Genomic DNA, 20,258 nt, shown 5'->3' with positions numbered 1-20,258 from the left:
TTCCCCGGGTTCCTTCGGGCTCCCCGGCCCTTCCCCGGGTTCCTTCGGGCTCCCCGGCCCAGCGCCGGCCGCGGGCGTCGGCACCGCCCTCAGGGGACCCCGCCGCGCCCCATGGCGACACCTGGCGGCAGCGGCCGGGAGCGGCGGCTCGGTCACACCGCGCCGGGGACAGTTCGGTCACACCGGGATGGGCTCGGTCACACCGCGCCGGGGACAGCTCGGTCACACCGGGATGGGCTCGGTCACACCGCGCCGGGGACAGTTCGGTCACACCGGGATGGGCTCGGTCACGCCGGGATGGGCTCGGTCACACCGCGCCGGGGACAGTTCGGTCACACCGGGATGGGCTCGGTCACACCGCGCCGGGGACAGCTCGGTCACACCGGGATGGGCTCGGTCACACCGCGCCGGGGACAGTTCGGTCACACCGGGATGGGCTCGGTCACACCGGGATGGGCTCGGTCACACCGCGCTGGGGACGCGGGGCTCCGTTCTTCCAGCAGCCTTAAAGCTAACACTCCACCTGGGGAGGCCAGACTGGCTACAACTCCTCTGCAGCACTGTCCCAGTTTGCGTCTCAGGGACAGGGGTATTGGGATGGGACCGGACCTCAGGAGGGGACAAAGCAGAGCCTGGGCAGAAGCAGAGAAATGAACCTAGAAAGGAAAGGTAACATCCAAAGAAGCTGATTGAGGAGAAGTACCAGAGAAGAGGGGAAGAAAGATTTTATCGGTTTTGCCTCTGCAATTCATCTCCGCTTTTTAGGACACAACTACTCTCCCCACACAAATCTACCAGCTTCTGCATCTTTTGTAGAGGGGTTTCTTCACCTCTAGACAGAGCTCAATTTCTCTTGGGGCAAGTTAAGCATTAGGCCCATCTCCCAAGACCCATCTTCCATGTCAAAAAGCAGCCGAGGCTGCTGGCTCCTCACCACTCCAGTAACATGCCAGTTCCCTCCAGGTCTCCCAGGCAGATCCATAGTGACAAGGCAGGTCTGGGACCAGGCCACAATGTCCGTCTGTGGGTTGGGGTTCAGAACTGACACAGCTGTGACCATGGCTGGAGCTGTCATATAGCTCAGGTCAAGACTGAAGGCTCCAGGGTGAGCAGAAAGAGGCTCCTGAGCCATGGGCAGAGGTGTGGGTGGAGGGCCCAGGGGAGGCTGTTTAGGCTGATTGGGGCCTATTGGTGCCCTCAGGGCCCTGACACACGAGAGACACACACCTGAACTGACTAAAGGCTTGTGGTGACTCCAGAGACCTCACTATGTAGGCAAGGAGGGATCTAACAGAAAACTGCTGAATGAGCATGGGGAGAGATCGTGCTGATGTGCAGTAGCAAGACAGGGCTGTATCAGGATGCTGCCAGGTCTCATCAGTAAAAGCCTGGTTTACCTAAAAACAGCCCTTCTGAGGCCACCAGCCAGAAGGCCATCATGCATAGCTGAGGAGACAAGATGAAGGAACAACATATTTTCAGAATAACTGAAATTGAATCAAAAATTAAATTAAATTAAATTTGATTAAAATCAAACACACTATTTCAGTATTTTACAGTGGCATCTGTGATCCCACAATTATGCAGGGTTTGGAGAAGCAGCTACAAGTTTCCACAGTTTTCAGTTCCTTTTCAAAACTCTGACTCCGTGCATTTGCAGCCTGAAGTTTCAAGACAGCTCAAGCTTCACTGTGCTGGGTTTCCTCAGCCTCAACCCCTCTGGAAAATGTTCCGTGTGCACATTGCATCTCTCCAGATTTTCTCCTTATTCCAAATCGGCAAGTACAAATACAGTAACATTCCATTCTCCTAATGCACACTTACAAGATGTGCTGAAATGTCAGATGCTAAACGGTACAAAAAAGCACTTTTGCACGTTCCTGTTGATGTTCAATGTAACAGAGAAGGCAGAAATTGATTTAACATCTGTTGGTTTATTAGATCTGAGTACTCTCCTCCTTTCATCTGGCAGCAGCAGAGCCATTAACATTGCCGCAGCTTCTTCAGAGCTTGCAGCAGAGCACTATACACACCTTGAGAACGGTCCCATTTCTGCAGGATTTTGATCACGTCTCACTCTATCCAAATGAGAGCTGCCGGAGGAGAGGGATTATAGGAAGGTGAACCCGGCAGAGAGGAGTGGGCAGGCAGGTAATGCCCCTGCTGTGGGGAGGAAGCAGGGGTGAGGCTAGAAAGCTTCCTACCGCCGTAGCTATTGTGTCCCTGCTTCCTCTGCCGTACAGGCAGGGAAACCATCGCTGACGCAGCCCTGGGATGGGGCTCACACAGCGGCACTGCAGGGCTCTCCAACCCGATCAGAATCGGCTCTTGACAAGGAGTATTGCTGAGTCATTCCAATGGAAGTGATACAGGGTCGTTCCTCGTGGTTGGTATTGTTTCTCATGCAGCTAAAAACAGCCAGCTGGCAATATTCCTTCTGCACATTTGAATTAGAAAACTCAACTCAGCCAAAAACGTTGAGATAACAAGATTTTTTCCTGCTTCTGGATGGGAAACAATATTTTGACATATTAAGAGGCTTCAAAATGAAAAAAAATCAAGGTTTTGTTCTGATAAATTTAATTTTCTCAGGGAGTGGAGGGCCAGGGAATCGCTTTGTTAAAATTTCCCAGTCAGCTTGAAGAATAAGGATATGACCTTGTAGAAGTCAACTGTGACAAGAATATTTTCTCATAACAGAAGACACAACCACTACTTTACTGTGGATCGAGTAATGTGGCTGGTATATTGAACACTGTCCAAAGGAGAAAACATGTATTCAAGTGCATCTTGTCCAAAGCTCCACATAAAGGCAGCACAGGTGAGAGCTCAATGTCCTTGCCCCACCTCTGGTCCTGCCCTGCCCTTCCAAGAAGAGAGTTGGAGCTTTCTTCGAATTAGGGACACAGCTTGCCTCCTCCTAGAGAACATTTAAGAGAGGAATAGCTGTCGCATGCTCTTGCATTGTTAGCACAGCTGGCTGGTGCGTTGGCATTTGTCAAATGTCCTCCAGATTGGCCATTGCTCCCTTCCCTTCCAAGGGCATGGGCACAAATCCACTCTGAGCATCTATCAGGCAGCTACAGCAGCTGTCAAAACCCTTAGGCTGAAATAGTTGTGAGGACAAATTTGTTTGGAATCAAATTAGAACCTCACCATGGGATAAGCATCAGGTTAAGCTGAACCACCTCAGGAGCATCCTTTAAACAAGCAGTCCTCAGTTCTCCTTTTCTGCTGCCAGGAAGCCTCTTGACTTCAGCGAATTACTTCACCCAAATACGCTCATATTTTCCTAATATTGAAATGATAAACTGCCAGAGCAGCTAAATATAGGAACAAAATAAACTAACTGCAGGAGAAATAAAAGCTTATTTTGTGTCTCTTTTGATGTTGTTAGTAATATTTCTTTCCTTTTTCTAAAGTACCTTGCTGAGATGGAAAAAAAAAATCCTAGTTGCCAAATCTGTATTTAATCTGATGTTTCTTTCTATATACTTGTTACATATTCTTTTCTTTTTTTCAGTCAAGGTTCCCATGTAAATGCAAGTTCTCCACAATGTCCCAGACAAAATATATGCTGTATTAGTGGGAGCTAATCTCTTTGGTACTTGAGGAGCAAGTCTCAAGGGATTTTTCTTCAGCAGAAACTCTGTCATACCATGAGCACTAACAAATACTGCAATTCATGTCTCCATACTTTGTGTATAAAATTTAAACTTCTCATAGCTGCATTTCTGGCTGTGATCCCCATGGAGATGTCGCTGACAATTCCCACCTCATGAAGAAGGGAAATGTCCAGCCATAGCTGGGACTTGCGTGGCTCCTGGGGAACGTGCAGCAGCTGAGCAGCCTCTGGTGCTGCCTGGAGCTGCATCTCAGCAGTGCTGGAGCTGCAGTGCCTGATTGCTCCAAAAAAACACTTAGTTCAGGATCAATCCTTCCAGCTGCAGCATTAAACCACTGGTGACCTGAAACCAGGGCATAGCACGAACAGCCCTGCAACATTTGCCTCCCTCTGCCTGTGTTAAATGCAGCTAACTTTTGCCATCTTCTGGAGGAAAGGAAAAAAATTAGGGTACTCAGTCATATTTGTGCTTTATCAAACTTGAGACATTAAGTAATCTAGGTTTTTGCTATTCTTACAAAGATCACTAAGTGTGTAGAATTTTTAAGGAGCTTTTAACTATTTCATCCCCAATTCTCCAATGCGGCTCTGATTCTGCCTCAGACTCTAGAGGCCTCATGTCCATCAGAAAGACTCCCAAGGTACGCATGACATATGTGGGGTTTCCTGACAAGTTCTTTTCAGCATTGCAGCCTGCTGAAAAGAACTGCTCAGTACCAGACCAGTGGTGCATTTCCCCTTGACTGAAACAAAAATCTCCTTCACAGGAGAGCTGCGCTTTCCCGTGGACAGTGAACTCACTTCCTTCTGTTTTGTTTATAGCCCTATGTGAGGTTTTTCCTCTTCCATTTGCTTTTCCAAAAGCAGTAAGACAATAAGACATTGTTAAGTGTTAAACATCCATGTTTCTGTTTCTTGTCTTCGTCACAGGATTATTAGAATGATGAGAAATGAAACAGGGAAATGATATGGGAGAATGGCAAAATTTAGCTCAGATTTTTACACAAACCAGCAGAAAAGACATTCAGAAATAGTCCAGTAATGGCCAGAGGCCATTTTGGTTTTAGAAGAATTACAGATTAACCATGTACTGTTAAGGAACCCGGGATCCATGCTTAAACTAGAACACCTGAAAAAGGTGAACAATGCCAACTGTGACAGGGCATAGGAGTGAAGCACGCAGGTCACTAACAAAATGCTGAAATGCCACTTCCAACAGCACCACGAAATAAAGTATCCATCACTGAACCACAAAATCCTTGGACTCCTCATAAAGTGGCCCTCCCTGGAAGGACAAGGGATAAACACAATCATGGGAGGACCTGAGGACACCTATGGAGAAGAGGAAACTCTCCACAGTGTGCGGGAGAAAACTAAAGGAGTCTGACCTTCCTCACAGCTTGGGGAGAATGTCTAAGGCAAGACAAACTGGAGCTGGAATGGCACACCCAAAACTAGGGATCGGTGCGAGCCCAGGAGCTGGCTGTAAGGGTACAGGCATGAGACATACAGCAACAAACCTATCAGTGGGCAAGAAAGGAAACTTTGCACCATCCTCAACACCCTAAATGTGGTGGGTGCCACAGTTTCACCTCGAGCAAGAGAAGGGCACATGCAGGGACCCTGGGCAGCTTTGAAATGAACCTCGTGTTAAGAAAAGAAGATCCAGAAAATGCGTATTTGGTTTAATGAGGAGAGTCAGCCCAATGCATGGACAGACAGATGCAGGAGGTTTGGGAGCACACCCACTGCAGCAGGCATCAGCAATTGCTTGGGATCCCCAGCTGGCTAGAGAAATGCATGTCACACCCAAGCCAGAAACCTCATCTATTGCCTCTGTCTCCCCAAGACAGCCTTGCTGAAGCCACATGGATGGGCAATCCAGTTTAGCTTGCTGAGTGTGTTATTCCCCCACACAATAACAGAGCACAATTTACTGGCCATGAGCATAAACACTCTCAGTCAAAGATATGCCACTGATGGTCCCAGTAGTGCCCAAGTCAGAGGTAGAAGATGATGATACAGTAAGAAAGGGCCTATCTTAAAGAAGGCAGAGAGATTGTGGTCAATATTTAGCATTGTTGAATTATCAAATAGATAATTTCAAGATCACTCAATGACTCTTTCAGCCCTAAAAAGCATGAAAAGTTATGCTGTTTTACTAGCAGCTTGCATGCACAGGAACAGACAAGGCAAAAACAATGACACTAATTCAACAACAAAACAGTTGATATATTTTGGATCAGTCAGTGCAAAATGAAAATGTTGCCATGAGTATCAACAGGAGGAAACAGCAATTGCAAACAACTGTGATATCTAAGTGGACAGCCCCAAAGTTGGGGGCTGCAGGACAGAGGAGCCAGAACCCCCATTTCCAGCTCTTAGAAGGCAGGACAGAAAAAACCAGCAAACTGAAACAGAAAGTCCTGGCTCACAGCACTGCATGGAAAAAGGCATTACTGCTGCTGGAATTGTGGCAGCGTGGGAAAACTGAGAGTATGGAGAACAGTGGGAGATCCCCAGGAAGACTGAAATTTCTGTGTCATTTTTTGTATGTAATTACATGGACACACACATATATATCTATAACTATGGAAAAAAACCCCTCCCACGCACTTTCAATACATAAGTAGTAACCTTTATGCTACAGGCTTAGTTTTTCTACAGTAAAAGCTGAGAGATGACACAATAAAGTGTCATTATTTTTCTTGCTGCTCTCCTTCTCTTTCCTATCTCATCTCCATCTTTCATGTTTTTCTTTCTCGTTAATTTCACTTCTTTCTTTCCCCCTTCTATTCCTCACTCTCCCTACCCCCCCATACTAGCATTTCATCCCTCCACTCATTCTTATTCTTTTCCTGCCACTTCTGCTCTTCTGTCTTCTTTCCAGTCATTCATTTCTTTCATACTGAATTAACTCTATCCCCGGTCTATGAATCCTGACAATCTATCTGGTTTTAATTGTTGCATTAAACTTAGCTGGACATTTCAGAGAGCCGTGTACATTTAAACTGAGGACGTTTTCAAAGTCTTCATAATTCAACTTGATTCCATGTATTTGATACAAGAGCCATATGTTTTTGTGGATCACATATTGTTTCGCACATGTGAATACTTACGGAGCAGACCTGGATTCGGGTATCAATTGCTTTTGCTTTCTGAGCTGTCAAGTAATTTTGGGCTGTGTAATAGCATTGATACTTTGAAACATGCAGAGATATTCTCCACACTTCTAAAAATACTCTTTAAATGTAACAAATGAGAGCTCACAATGCTGACTGGGCTGTGCTTGGCACCCTTTCACGGGTGAAAAAGAAGGCCTCACATGCAGCTCCTGGTCAGGGCTGGTAGGGTTTGAGCAGCATCGAGGCCACATTGCTTCTTCATCACCATCAGCCTTGTTAACGGCCTATCACAGATGCTGCCAGTGCTTTTAAGGTTTTTGATTCATCCCAACAGACTCCCTAGAAATGATCAATTAATCTACTGCATCCTCAGAGTGGATCTAGTAGCCTTTACTCAGATAAAACTCCCGGGCCTCATCCTGGTGCCAAGTCTATAAAGAAGGGGAGAAAAGAGGGAGAACATCATAATGGATTCTGGCAAAGGCATGTAAGAATTGACATTTCCTTTTCAGCAGCTAACTCAGTAAACCAAATGTTAAATCCTACCCTAGGTGTGGGTGTCCCTGGCACATCTTTGTATTGAATGTGGGCATCTCCAAGGGGAAGTGGACAGAGACTAGGAATGATCTAAACAGAGGGGAAAAGTTCTCACACTGATTCAATTAGAGCAGTAGATGTTGTAATATAGCTTCAAGGGATAACCGAAACTTTTGGAGAGTGCTTCCTTTTTTTTTTTTCCCTTTTTCTTTCCTTTAGCTGCTGCCACATGGAGCTCATTTCACATTTCAACTATAATGTAAGTGATACAGAAAAACAGTTCTCGCATTGTGTCAGATCCACTGGTGCTGAATCCACAGGCACCCTCCTTCAAGGAGTCTGAGAATACAGCTGCGCTCGGAGGTTTACCTTTTCTACCCTACTCCTGCCACACCTGGGCCTTTTCAGTGGGTGAGTTCTATTTCTGACTGCCAGCCAGAAAATACTGACTGACCACCAGAAAACAATCCATCTCACTCAGTTCTCTGGGAAAAAGCACAAAAGTTAAATCATGACAGGTGTTCTGTACTACAGTGAAGTGAGGCACAGGACAAAGAAAAAAGTGCTATTAACTGACTATGTCAAGAGAAATCCAGACTAACACCATGAGGGTGCACTGACTTCATTACTACTGTGCTGATTTGCACCAGGGAAGCATCAGTCCTGGCAAGTTCTCTGGGAGCAGGGCGCCCTTCAGTCTGTGATAGCCAACAGTCTGGAAACATCACAGGAGTATTTTGACTGGGGGCTCTCAGGAGCTGGGGCTGCTTTGTATGCTGTGGTATTGCAGAAACACCTCAATCTTGCTTGAACAGTAAAACAAATATAACCATAGCTACAAAGATAAACCACAAAAAAATAAAAAATCCCACTCCTGGAATTCCCAATGCAACGTGAGCACCTTTCTCCCAGAAATAGCCAGCACCTCATCTTCCCACTGCACTGGCTCAAGCTGTGGGTGCTCAGTGAGCCCAGAATTCAGCTCTGCTCTAGTCTTTGTTGGCTCAGAAGTTGAAAGATTAAAGAAAAAACAACCCTAGAAATCAAGGCAGGTAAGTTTGGTCACTGAGGAGAGCTGCTCTAGCTCAGTCCTTCCCACTCAGACTCTCATCCTGGCACATTGACACTGCAACACTGAATGGGACAGTGGCTTCACCACAGCCAGGCTGAGCAGCCAAAGGGGAGAATTTATTTTCAGCCTGTATTTCTGTGTTGGCAACGGATATCACAGCTCATCCTCCAGCTGGGCTGGCTGCTGAGACACAAGGATCGGAGTAATCTTTGTGATTTTCCTCGGCCACTTCAGACCAGGGGCCATGGGGAATCCCCTGCAGTCACACTGCCCCACACAAATCCCCCTGCCCAGCCCCAGTGCAGAACTGAAACAGGGAAAGGCCACTGCCAGGTCACAGTGAGGGAGCTCACAGCAGCACAGAGAATCCAGGACTTCCTTCTGTCTGCAGCATCATTTCACTGGTCCTTACATTTCTCTAGGATCCACTGCACTTCAGTTTCTTTAGCAAACCCTGTTTCTCCTCATACTTTCTAAATAGTCAGTTCTTTTTCAAATAAAGGGCAACAGCTGATCATATAAAGAATATTAGAATTCTTGTAGGATCTAATAAATTGTGAGCACCTCAAACTCCGTGACATTGGGAACTACAGAACTTGGTGATTTTGTTGCATAAATGACAAACTGCTGCTATAAACTAGCAACAATCCTATGTCCATGCATTAACAGATGCAAGTAATGTAGGAAAAGGTATATTTCCTTAGCCCATACCCTTTTCTTTTTTTCTCATTTCACATTTTGCAATTACAAATGTCCATGTCTGATCAAGATCAATGGACCACACAGTAATTTTTTTTGCATCTGAGTAGTATAAAACAAAGGTTTACTACCAAAAATGTCAGTAAGTGTGTACACACACATTTTCTGTATTTATAAAGTCTCAGTTGCCAAAGAAGGATTTTATCCTGCATGTACTTACAGGAAAATTTAGCTATGAAGAACCTTCTGGTTCTCCTAACCAAGTGCTGCTTTCCACAACACTTTTTTAAAATTTGTACAGGGCCACACTCCAAAACACAAGAACTCAGAATGATTTGTTACGTGAAGGAAATTTTCCTTAAAGGAGAGATCAGCGGTTAAAAATACATAACACCAGAGCAATGGCAAAAGCCTGCTGTCAGGAGCGGTGTCTGCAGCCCCCGTGGTAACAGCGAGAGAAGGAGAGCAGCAGCGAAGGGAAAAGAAGAATCCGCGAGGGGAATGGAGCCGGCAAAAGCAGAAATGTGCAACTGCGTATTTGTAGAGCAGGAATTCCCCACATTGCAAGACCGCACGAAGAACGTCCCGCAGGCTGGGAAACACCTCCCGCCCCCGTGGCTCTTCTGGGCGTTTTCTGGCACTCGGACGCTGCTGCGGCGGGAAGCGCGGAGCCCCCGCGGCCGGGGGACACGGGAGCCGCTGCCCGGGCGGTGCGGGCGGTGCGGGGCCGGCAGAGGGCAGCGCCGGGGCCGGGCCGGGGCTCGGGAGCTGCCCCGCACCGGCCCAACTGCAACTACTTAGGGTGTGCTCCTGCTTCAAACTCCGAAACGTGTCATGTGCAACATCAGAAAGGAGCACTGGTGAACTCCCCGCCTCTAATGGGAAACACTTGAGAGTTCTACCAAATCTGTCACTTTTTAAATGAAAACATGAAAAGGAGCTGAGATAAAACAAAACAACAGGGAAAAAAAAAAAAAGTTGGAATCATGCACTTTGATTCCGATACTGAAAAATTTTCCTCAAGGAATGGAAAAACTGATGGGGAAAAGAAAAAAAAAAAAAAAAAAAAAAAGACAAACCAAAATCTTCTGGTGCTTGCAGCAACCGGAGCAGACATTGTTCCCTATAATCCCCTCGGTCCCTTCTCGCTTCGGGAAGGGAAAACAAAAAAAAACCAACCCAAACCCTTCTGTGATGGCTCTTAGAGATTTTGGGACCTTAAGATGTTTAAACAAGTGGTTCTTATTTCTGTTCCAAGGCAACTGGTGACTGTCCCAGACAACACTGGCTGCTCTGGACTGAACGGAACGGTGGTTTATCAAAAAAGGCGGAACCAAGAGGCGTCCAAAGCGAACTCGTTGATTTTGGGGAAAGAGTAGGTCAAGAGGACTGCTCCCTGGGACTGGAGCTACAACAGGCCGGGCAGGAGGCTGCTCTACAGGAGATATCATCAGGGATGTGTATTTTAAAAAGCGTTACTGCTAACTTTTTTAATTTCCCGTTTCTTTTTTTTTTTTTTGAAAACGTCCCCGTATCTCGGAGGCTTCATAGGAACCAGAAAAGCAACTTGTAAGGCCGGGAACTGAGAGGCCGTCCCTTCCACTGTCCCTGCCCCTGCTCTTGCCCCTGCCCTGCCTATCCGGCAGGGCGGCCGCTGCCCCGCGCCCTCCCGCCGCTCCCTGGGAACATCAGATCCATCGCAGGATCTAATGAGAACATGGATTGAAGCTCCTCGAAAGCCCCTCTCCCACTGGTACTAGCGGGGATCCCCGGGGCCGTTCCCGGACTCAGGGTGCGAGTCCCTCCTGCCCCCGCCTGGGGCTGCTTTGAGGGCAGAAGGGGCTGGCAGCAGCTCCCCGCAGCGCCCGGCGGGTACGGCCCCAGAATCTTGGTGAAAACGCATCAAGGCAGAACTCCGGCTGCCCACACCTCAGGCTCCTGCAACCTGCTTTTCCCCGAAACGCCTGCCGGCCTCACCCCGCGCCCGGGGGGTGTTTTAGTAGCCAGGCAGCCAGCGGCGGTGAACATTTCTCGGGATTTCGTTGTCCGGGCTGTGCGAGCCGTTACCGGCGCCGCTTCTGATTCTGCGCTGGGGCTGCCAGCAGCTCCTCGGCGGGGCTGGATGCGGGGCTGAATGTGGGGTCGGATGCGGGGCTGGATGCGGGGCTGAATGTGGGGTTGGATGCGGGGCTGGATGCGGGGCTGAATGTGGGGTCGGATGCGGGGCAGCCTTCGCGCTGCAAGAACCACGTGTACCCGAGCGCGGGGAGCAGCCGAGAGCCACGTACCAGATGCCGCAGACGTTGTCGCTGATAAGCACCAAGCGATATCACCTCCAAAGCAAGGAGCAGAGGAAGCGCAGTCAACGTGTGCCTGATACTTTTTTTTCCTGAACATCTTGTTAAAAGCAACACCTGGAAAAAAAAAAAAAAAAAAAAAAGAGATCAGTAGCGAGTGACTCTCTTTCGTTTCTTCCCCCTTTTGATAACTTAGAACATTACGTCTCGTGTTGTGCTCAGCTTCGCCCTGTACTTTATTGATTGTTTGGGTTTTCAAGGAACAAAACGATCGTAGCGAAAAGAATCACAGTTATCGCCGGGAAAAACCCAGGGAAACCGGCGACATACCTTAAACAACCCGTCAGTAACCCTTCTCTGTGGCGGGGCCGGCAGCGTGCCTCCAGATCCGCACCTTTGCAAGGACTGCTTGCCTGAAGAAGTGGAAGCTACCCCGACAACCCACAGATCCCGAACCTCTCCCAGAGCCCATTTACCGAAGCCCCGCGGTTTTTCTTCAGACGCCCCTGCCCCAGCCAAGCGCCAGACGCCCATCCGTTGTCAGCGACATGTCCCTCGGGGGCCACCCCGTGCCTGCATTCACCCCGTGCTGCCTCTTGTCATCGAAAATCATAACTGTGAACGAGAAAGGTGAAATTCCGCCCCGTTATTTCGTGATCTCTCCGAATTATTCATGTGGGGTGGGAGAAAAAATCCTTTTGGAGAGAGAAAGACATTAAACGAAAGTAGGCGAACAATACAACTGCCAGCAAAACCGCAGGGTTTACAGGGACCAGCTGGGAAGCCAGGAGATTCCGCCGCTGTCAGGAGCCACCTGTGTGCCCGCATCCGCATGTGCCCTCAGGGCAAATCGAGTTTGGCACCTCCGGCACGGCAGGGCAGGGTGGCGTTCCTCCTGCCGTCATTTTATAACAGGAAAAGGCCTTATACAGCTCGCAAACCCTCTCTCAAAGGCAGAGCAGGGAGAGCCGGTGTTTCACTTTAAAATAGCACCTGATGAGATTTCTCAGGGTATTTGCTCAGAGAGAGCAAGGCTCTCCTTCCCTGCCAACGTGCTCCTGATCTGTGGTCCTCGACTGCCTGTTTCCGGGACACCGGGCAGGTCCCCGCAGCGGGGGCGGGCGGGGTCCCGCGGGGCGCAGCCCTGCCCGGTGCCCGCCGCCCAGCGCCGTGTGCCTGGGGCGGGAACAAGCACGAGCTTTTGTCTAAAGCCGAATTCGTCTTCAGGAAACATGCAGCTGATTTTGAACGAATTCCCACCAGCCCACCAAGTCCTGCAGCTGCTTGTTTGGCCAATAAAACCCCATGTGGTTTCTAAACTTACGGAAAGAAAAAGGAAAAAGATGTCCATCCAAGTAAACTATAAGTGAAAACTCATTGATTACCTCCGCCTTTCTGTCTCTGATTTGATTAATCATTTGCCATCATGCTTTCCGAGTCACTTCTGTGTTGGTTTCCCTCTGCCTGAATCCTGTAAGACTTTTCCAGAAGGGCGGCTGTGATGTTGAGACCAACATACTGTAAACAACCACAAGAAGCAGAGCGAATGTTTTCAATATAGCTCGAGGACTAAAATAAACTCATTGGATTAGGCCAGCCCGAGCGATTGTTTTGGTGAACGCTTCCCAGGCCCGCTGCTGAGCACATCCCCAAGGGCTACCTGGGGCGGGCGGCGGTGCCGCGGCGGCCCCGGGCGGCGGAGCGGGCGGCGGGCGGGCGCCGAGCCCCACCGGGAGGAGCTCCCCTGCCCTCCCGCCTGGCCTGTGCGGGGGCGCATCCCTGCTGCGGGGCGGATGTTACATCGCCGCAGAGCAGAGCCTGCCAGGGCGGCGATGCCCCGCAGACCCAGGGACGAGCTACTGGGGAATTTCGCATAGGTGGATGGAGAAGTCGTAGGGGACCTGCAGAGCCGGGAGCCCCGCCTGAGGCCCCTCTCCCTGCTCACCTCCCGGCCGCCACGGTGTGCCCAGGGCTGCGGGCGTCGCTCCGGGGCTCAACGTTGGGCTCAGGGCTCTGCAGCGCTTCTCGGGACTCTCCAGCCTGGTTATCCCGACCCCGCCCGAAGCCGCTACAGTGCCGAGCTTTTTAGCCCTTGCAGTATTTTTTTCACCCTCTTGTATTGCCCAAAGCACCACGCCGGCTGCCCGTGCCCGCCTGCACGGAGCTGGTCCCCCGCGTTTGAGGTTGGCCGGCCTCCCCTGCGAGCGGGCAGCAGCGAACCCCGCAGGGCGGGCCGAAACCCAGAGCGGGGGGAACGGGGGTCCCTGGAGCCTGCCCGCCGCACGCCCCGTCGAGCCGCCCTCCGGCCGCACAGGCCGGGACGGGCCCGAGCCGGGGCCGGAGCTCGCCGCGCTGCCGACCGTCACACACGCAGAGCGGAGATTTTTTAAGTAACAAATGTACTTTTTTATTTTTGAAACAAAAATATCATTTTCGGTTTAACAATAGCCGGATCTCGCTGAATAAAGCCTTTGCATATTTTCCTGTTTTAATTGGTTGTATAATAAACAGTCCTGACCCCGCACTCTCTTTTCAATGAGTTCAGGGTGAAACGCGGACCATGGGACTGGAAATGACTTTTTCACCACTTAAAACACGGACAAGAATACCAGGAATCAGGCGGTATTAAACAGCCGCTCTGGCCGGGGCGGGAGGGGGGCGCAAGGTAAGAGCTCTGTGTGTGTCTCCTCATGGAGCTTGGCTCTGCCCTGCCTGCAGCCACCGCCACCGTCGCCTACTCGGTCCCGGCACGAGAGAGGAGCGGGACAAAGCCCACGGGGTCCCTCAGCACCTCGCTGCCGGGCTCCTGTCTCCGCGCTCCCGCCGGCCCGCAGGCAGAGGGCACCCGTGCCGTGCCGTGCCGTGCTGTGCCGTGTCGCCGGGGAGCGCTCCCGGCGCCCAGGGCTTTGGCACCTTCCGAGCCCGGCCAGGGCTTCAAAGGACCTTTGTGGCCTGCGCAAAGGACCGGAGAGGAAGAGAAAGCTGCGGTCGCAAAACATTCCCCGGAGCTGGCACTGCCCCGGGTGCTGGAGCAGCAGAGGGGCGCTGGGAGTCCGCTCAGCCTCGGGGATCCAACTCTGTCCTTCCCCGACAGAGGCAGGCTGCTTCCACGCCCGCTCCGGCAGGGAGAAAACACCCCTCGCTCTTCTGCTTTCATCTCTCGCCAGCGTTGCATAAACCCGGGGCCGCTCCGAAAGGGCAGCGGCGGCGGCTCAGCAGCCCTGAGCCCCCCTTCCCTGGCTCTGGCCCCCGGAGCAGCCCCGCGGCGGGCGGCGGCCCCGGGACCAGAGGAGGCTCTGCGCCAAGGTGCTGTCCCGGGGAGCGCGTCCCGCTCCGTGGTGCATTCCTCCTGCCGTCATTTATATAACGGGGAAAGACCTTACACAACGCGCAAACCCAGGGCTTGCCAAGAGTACGGCGCTCGGCCGCCTGATTTTGTAAGGGGCCGGCGGGGCTGGGCGGCGGCGCGGCCGGGGACAGGTGGGAGCCGCGGGAGGAGGTGACGCGGCGGCCCGGGGCAAGGGAATGCTGAGCTACCGTGGGCACCCCTTGGTCCTCTGGCGGTGTTCATCCCCACGGAGCTGACTGCAAAGGGGTCTGTACAGACCCCCGCTCCCGCTCAGCCCCTGACGTCCCAAGTTCCACTGTCCCGGGGTGCGGCCCTATCCTACACATCACCCGGACTGCCCAGCGGGCTGGGCGCGGGCCCGCGGGGAGGCAGAGCTCGTACGGGATATGCGGTCCCTGCGGGACGGCGCCTAGGTGCTCGGCAGCGCACAGCACGGTTCGCGGCGGCTCCCCAGGGGCCGGTGCCCGCTGCCCAGGCAAGCACCAGCATGCAGGGAGATGACGGCCGCCCCCCTCCCAAGGCCGGCGGGACTGAACGGGAGGCCCGGCCGCTCCCGGCAGTGGCAGAGGCCGAGCTGCTGCCGGCAGGACCAGCCCTGCCTCGGGCCGCCGCCCGACAGCACCCGGCGAGCGCGGCCAGGCCAGCCCGGGACGGCGGCCGGGCTCTCGCCGTGATTTCCCTGCGAGTTTACATTCAGTGCAGTCTCTGTTTATAAAACACAGAAAACGATCGTGAAAACATCCTACAGCCGCCCGGGAGCGGCGCGGGGGCCCGGGGCGAAGGAGAGCAGAGCCCGGGCCGGGCACAGGGAGCCCGGCAGACGGACAGGCCCCCAGCCTGGCAGGGAGAGCGGCCTCACGGCCCTGCCGGCCTGCTTCTCTCCCAAACACGCGGTTCCCTGCCTCTCTCTATGGGTTCAACCGGTCGCTGGTGAAGCACAGTGGGACCTGGGTGGACACCGCTCGGGAACTGGAATAGCCCCAGGGGCCGCACGTCCCTGCCCGGTCCCGGCCTGCTGCCTCCTCTCCCTGCACCTGGCATGGTCAGGTATAGCTTCACTCAAAGCTGGCGAGCCCCACCGGTTCCCGGGAGTGTGCCAAAGGCGCTTCAGCCTTTGCTTCAGGCCAAGAGACGGCAAAGCCCAGGAAGGAGCCCAGGGAGGCGCCGGTGGGTCTGTGCGGGGGTCGGGGAAGGTGGTCCCGCCCTCCCTTCGCCCCGTGCCCACCTCCGGTGGCGGGAGTTTCCCTTGTGGCCTCAAGTACCCCGGAGGAAAGTAGCGGTATTCGCAGTACCTATCTAATAAGGAACAAGCAGCCAAGGCCTTGAGCCCTCCGGTGGAAAGCTGCGATCCTCGGTGCCTGTGAGCGGTGCTACCTCGCCCCTCCACCGCCCGCTCCCACGCGGGGGCCCCGGGCAGGTCAGAGGCACAGAGGAGCGCGTCGCTCCCGCAGAGCCACAGCTGGCAACGGCGTGAGTCCCGGCCGTGTCCCATGCGCTCTGGCATCCCCGCTTCGGCCTTCGGCCTCCCGTTACATCGGTGTTCGTGCAGAGGCCAGGCTCGGTTCGCCCCTCCCTGTGCCCGGGGCAGCCACTCGGCCCCCAGCTCCCGTGCCCCGCTTTCTGCACCCCTTGTGCGTCTCTGTCCGCCCGGGAGCGGAGCCCCTCGGCCGCACCAACGCTCCCAGCGCCCTCCCGCCCTCCCCGCCTGGGGAGCGGGGCCAGAGGGCACAGCAGGGCCTCCGCGATGGCCCGGCGGGTTCCCCGGAGCCCTTCTGGCCTGGCCGTGCCCGCCGAGCGGCGGAGAGGCGACCAGTCTCCACGTCTCCCAGTGCTTTCTGTGGCTGGGCTGGAGGCTGCCGCTTCCTGCCGTGCAGGGAAGCAGGCCCTGACAGAAAGGGAGAGCGTCAGGCAGCCGGGCAAGGGCAAGTGCCAGGCCCCTGGCAGCGGGCGCGGAGTGCTCAGCCCCGTTACCGGATTTCACCCCTGGCAGCCGTGTCCGGGGCAGCGAGCTGCCCGCGCGGCCCGGGAAGCGAACGCCAGCATCCCCGCTGCTGCCGCGGAGCTGCAGGCCTGGCCAGGCCGGAGTCTAAGGGGACCCACTACATGCCGGGCCGGCACCGGGCGGGGGTCGTCCTGCCTGACCCATCCTCTCCTGACCGCCAGGCGCCCGCGCAAGGGCCGCTGCCTACGAGGACGGGCGGGTTTAGAAGCGAGGCCCAGGCCGCTGCCGCAGCCACCGGCCCGGCGAGGAAAGAGACACCCGCCTGCGGCTCCCGGCTCCGTCACCGGCCCGGGCCCGGACGGGGCCGGGCTCGGGGCGACACGGGACCGCTCTTCTCCTTCCAGGACCACGGCTCCGAGCACGCGGGGAAGAAACGAAAGCGGAGCCAGGGTCCGGCACAGCCCCAGGCACTGCCCGGAGGCCTCTGCCGCCGGCACCCCGGGCCAGGCACACGGGCGAGGTGCCGGCAGCCTCCTGCGTCCCAGAGCGGAGGCGCTCCCAGGCCCGCCCGCCCCGCACGCCCGCGGAACCAACGCAACGGTCCCCGCACCTTCTCGGCCGCCGCCGAGACAGCCCCGAGCCCCCGGAGCTCTCCGCCGGTGCCTGACGGAGCCGATGGAGTGCCCAGCACTGCCCGCGGGTTCCCGCAGCCGAGCGGCCGTGCGATGCGCCGGGGAGCGCTGCAGCTGCGGGCCGGGAGCGCTGCCCGCAGCCCGGAGCGGCCCCGGCACACAGCGCCCGCCCCGTTCTCCGCTGCCTCTTCCCGATCCCGAGCGCGGAGGAGCGGAGTGAAATAAAACGATATGGAAAGAAGGAAAGGCATTTTATTGGAGACTTTACAATGCTAGAAAGTACAATGAAAGTGCTAGTTCATTCTAGAAAAGTTGGTCCCAAAATGGTACTATGCCACAGCATCTATCAGTTTACACAAACATTTACAAAATCGCTATGAACTGGCCCCTGTTTTAAAATCGCTATTTTTTTCCCCCCACATGAATCTATGTAAAATTGAAGGATCAAAATCTTTTAAGAAAAAGGGTAAGCATTCAAAAGCAGAACCTACCGGAAAATCCATTTTGGGCCAGGTTTGGGGGCAAAAAACCTGAAGATAGTTTAAACTTTCATTATTAATAATAATATGCACACGGAAAAATATTCCAATTTACAGGAAAGCACCTCTTTTTTTTTTTTAATAACATCAAAATACTTTTTTAGACATGTATAAAATTACTTTTAAGACCTCAGAGGACATTGTCTCCTTTAAAAATATATTTACCACTGCCGAAATGTTTCACGAGTGACCCTGGCGGGTTTTGTTTGTTGGTTTCTATTAACCAGCAATATCGCACATCTGCTGTTACAGCAGTCCCCACGTTAAGTACTATTTTAACGAAAAGCCACAGCTCGGAAGAAGCGCAGTGCTTTGCAGAGCGAGGAAGAAGACAGAGGGGATGAAGAGAAGAAGGAGGACGAACACCGCGGGCACACAGTAGTGTCTAGGCCCCGCCAGCCTCGCACCGCACGCGTGAAAACGCCTCCGCTATTTACAGACTCCACTTTACTCTCCCCATGGCTGAGCCCGAAAAGATTACGGCCGAATTACAAAGAAGCATAATTTTGAGGGCTGAACAGCCAATTTTTAATTAGATGCTTCCCCCCCAAAAAGCAACAAAAACAAAAAACAAAAACGAAACCAAACAAACCCAAAACAAAAAACCCCCACCAAACCCAACAACTCACAAACACACACACACACGAGCGGAGAAACTCCCGGTGAATCCCCGCTCGCCCGGAGACAGGCGGCCCAGCCGCCGCTGCCCGGCGCAGCCCCGCGGGGAAGCCCCCACACTTACACTGCCTTCTTCTCACGGAGGGACGGCTCCTACACTGACACTACACGCGGGGCAAGGCTGCTATTTCCCCACCGCGAGAGTTTGGGCACAGAGAGAGGGAAGTCCGTGGCTAGAGACGAGGAGGAGAGACACGGAGCGCAGGGGAACGCGGCGGGGCAGGAGAGGGGCAGCGGGGCCGGTGCATTTCTGTGACGGCGGCTGGCCGGAGCCTCCCTAGATGTCTATGCGGGAGTGCAGGGTGCTGTGTTTGCTGTCGTGCTCCCAGTAAGAACAGTGCATCATGGACAGCTCGGCGGCTGACGGGCGCAGGCAAACTGGAGGCCGGCTCCGTTTGCCGCCGGGGGCCGCGGGCGGCGCGGGGCTGGCCGGGCTGAGCTGCTGGGGATGGTGGGCGTGCGGGTGGTGGTGGTGGTGGCCCATGCCGTTGTAGGAGTTCACCATGCTGGGCAGCGCCATGCTCTGCACCCGCGAGTAGGGGCTGTAGGATGCCGGGCCCGAGAGTCCTTTCACATTGACGGGGCTGACGTTCCCACCAGACATCTGGCAGGACGTGTAGGGCATGGGCGCGGGGGGCTGCGCCAGCGGCCACGAGTTGTTCATGAAGGTGGACTGCAAGTACTTGGGCGGGGACAGGTAGCCGTAGCTGTCGGGGCTGAAGAGGGTCTTGCCAGGCTGGAAGTGGGTCGGAGGCGGCCGGAAAGGCCGTTTCATCCTTCGTCTCCTGCGGTAGTTGCCCTTCTCGAACATGTCCTCGCAGGCGGGGTCCAGGGTCCAGTAGTTGCCCTTGCGCTCGCCGCCGCCCTCCCGGGGCACCTTGATGAAGCACTCGTTGAGGCTGAGGTTGTGGCGGATGCTGTTCTGCCAGCCTTTCTTGTTCTTCTCGTAGAAAGGGAACTTGCTGATGATGTACTGGTAGATCCCGGACAGCGTCAGCCTCTTCTCCGCACTCTCCCGAATGGCCATGGCAATCAGGGCCACGTAGGAATAGGGGGGCTTCTGCGAGGGGTCCGGCTTCTCGGGGCCCTTGTCTGCGCTCAGCTCCTCCTTGCCCCGATCCGGCTCCTTGCTGCCGCTGGTGTCATGAGCCAGCAGCGCCACCGTGTCCTCCTCGCCGTCCGGATAGTTGCTCATCATGGTGCCCCGCGCCCGCCGCCCGGCGCAGCGCCGCGCGGTGCGGAGCGCTGCCCGCTGCACGGAGCCCGCTGCTGGCGGCCGTCCCGCTCCGCGCTCGCCGAGACGGGGCTGAAGCCGGAGTCGAAGCCGGGACCCGGACGGAGATCGGGAGGCGCCTCTCGCGGCGCCGCTGATCCGTGCAGCACGGCGGCGGCGGCGTCCCTGCCCCCGCGGGCTCCGCTCCCCTCTGCCGCGGCGGCCGGGCTCTTTTCTGATTTGTATGGGCCCGGCCGAGTTCCGCTTTCGTCAGGAGCCCGCTCCCCTATCGCCGCCGAGCCGCTGGGCACGGCCGAGTTCACCCTGCAGTCACGGCGCCGCGCTCAGCCCCGCGCACACGCGGCCCGACGTGGCCCCGCGGAGCGGCGCGGAACCGCCCCGGCTCAGCCGCGCCGCCGGGGGCGGGGGGAGGCGGGGGGCGGTGTCCGGGGGCGCTGGGCGAGCCTCCGCCACCCACCCCGGAGCCCGCCGGGGCCGGCGGCGCTGCGCTCCCCTCCCGCCCGGCGCGGGGTCGCGCTGGAGGCGCTGG

At 54.7% G+C, this 20,258-nt stretch overlaps 1 protein-coding gene and 1 long non-coding RNA gene across 2 annotated transcripts; both read right to left on the bottom strand.

Moving 5' to 3' along the window:
* Window positions 1-1,654: 1,654 nt before the first annotated feature.
* Window positions 1,655-12,870, bottom strand: LOC109145463. Its single transcript, XR_002046844.3, has 4 exons — window positions 12,741-12,870; window positions 11,832-11,970; window positions 11,347-11,472; window positions 1,655-7,181 (listed from the first exon to the last, which is right to left on the bottom strand). It is a non-coding gene; the product is annotated as an uncharacterized LOC109145463 (long non-coding RNA).
* Window positions 12,871-17,510: 4,640 nt separating this feature from the next.
* Window positions 17,511-19,995, bottom strand: FOXL2 (forkhead box L2). Its single transcript, XM_039557321.1, has one exon. It carries the CDS (start codon window positions 19,691-19,693, stop codon window positions 18,773-18,775), a length of 921 nt encoding a protein of 306 aa, XP_039413255.1. The 5' UTR covers window positions 19,694-19,995; the 3' UTR covers window positions 17,511-18,772.
* Between the last annotated feature and the right edge of the window lie 263 nt (window positions 19,996-20,258).

The sequence above is a fragment of the Corvus cornix genome, chromosome 9 (assembly GCF_000738735.6).
Source record: "Corvus cornix cornix isolate S_Up_H32 chromosome 9, ASM73873v5, whole genome shotgun sequence".
Lineage (NCBI taxonomy): Eukaryota > Metazoa > Chordata > Aves > Passeriformes > Corvidae > Corvus > Corvus cornix.
The sequence above is the reverse complement of the archived record's forward strand: the minus strand, read 5'-3'. Positions and strand labels throughout refer to the sequence as shown.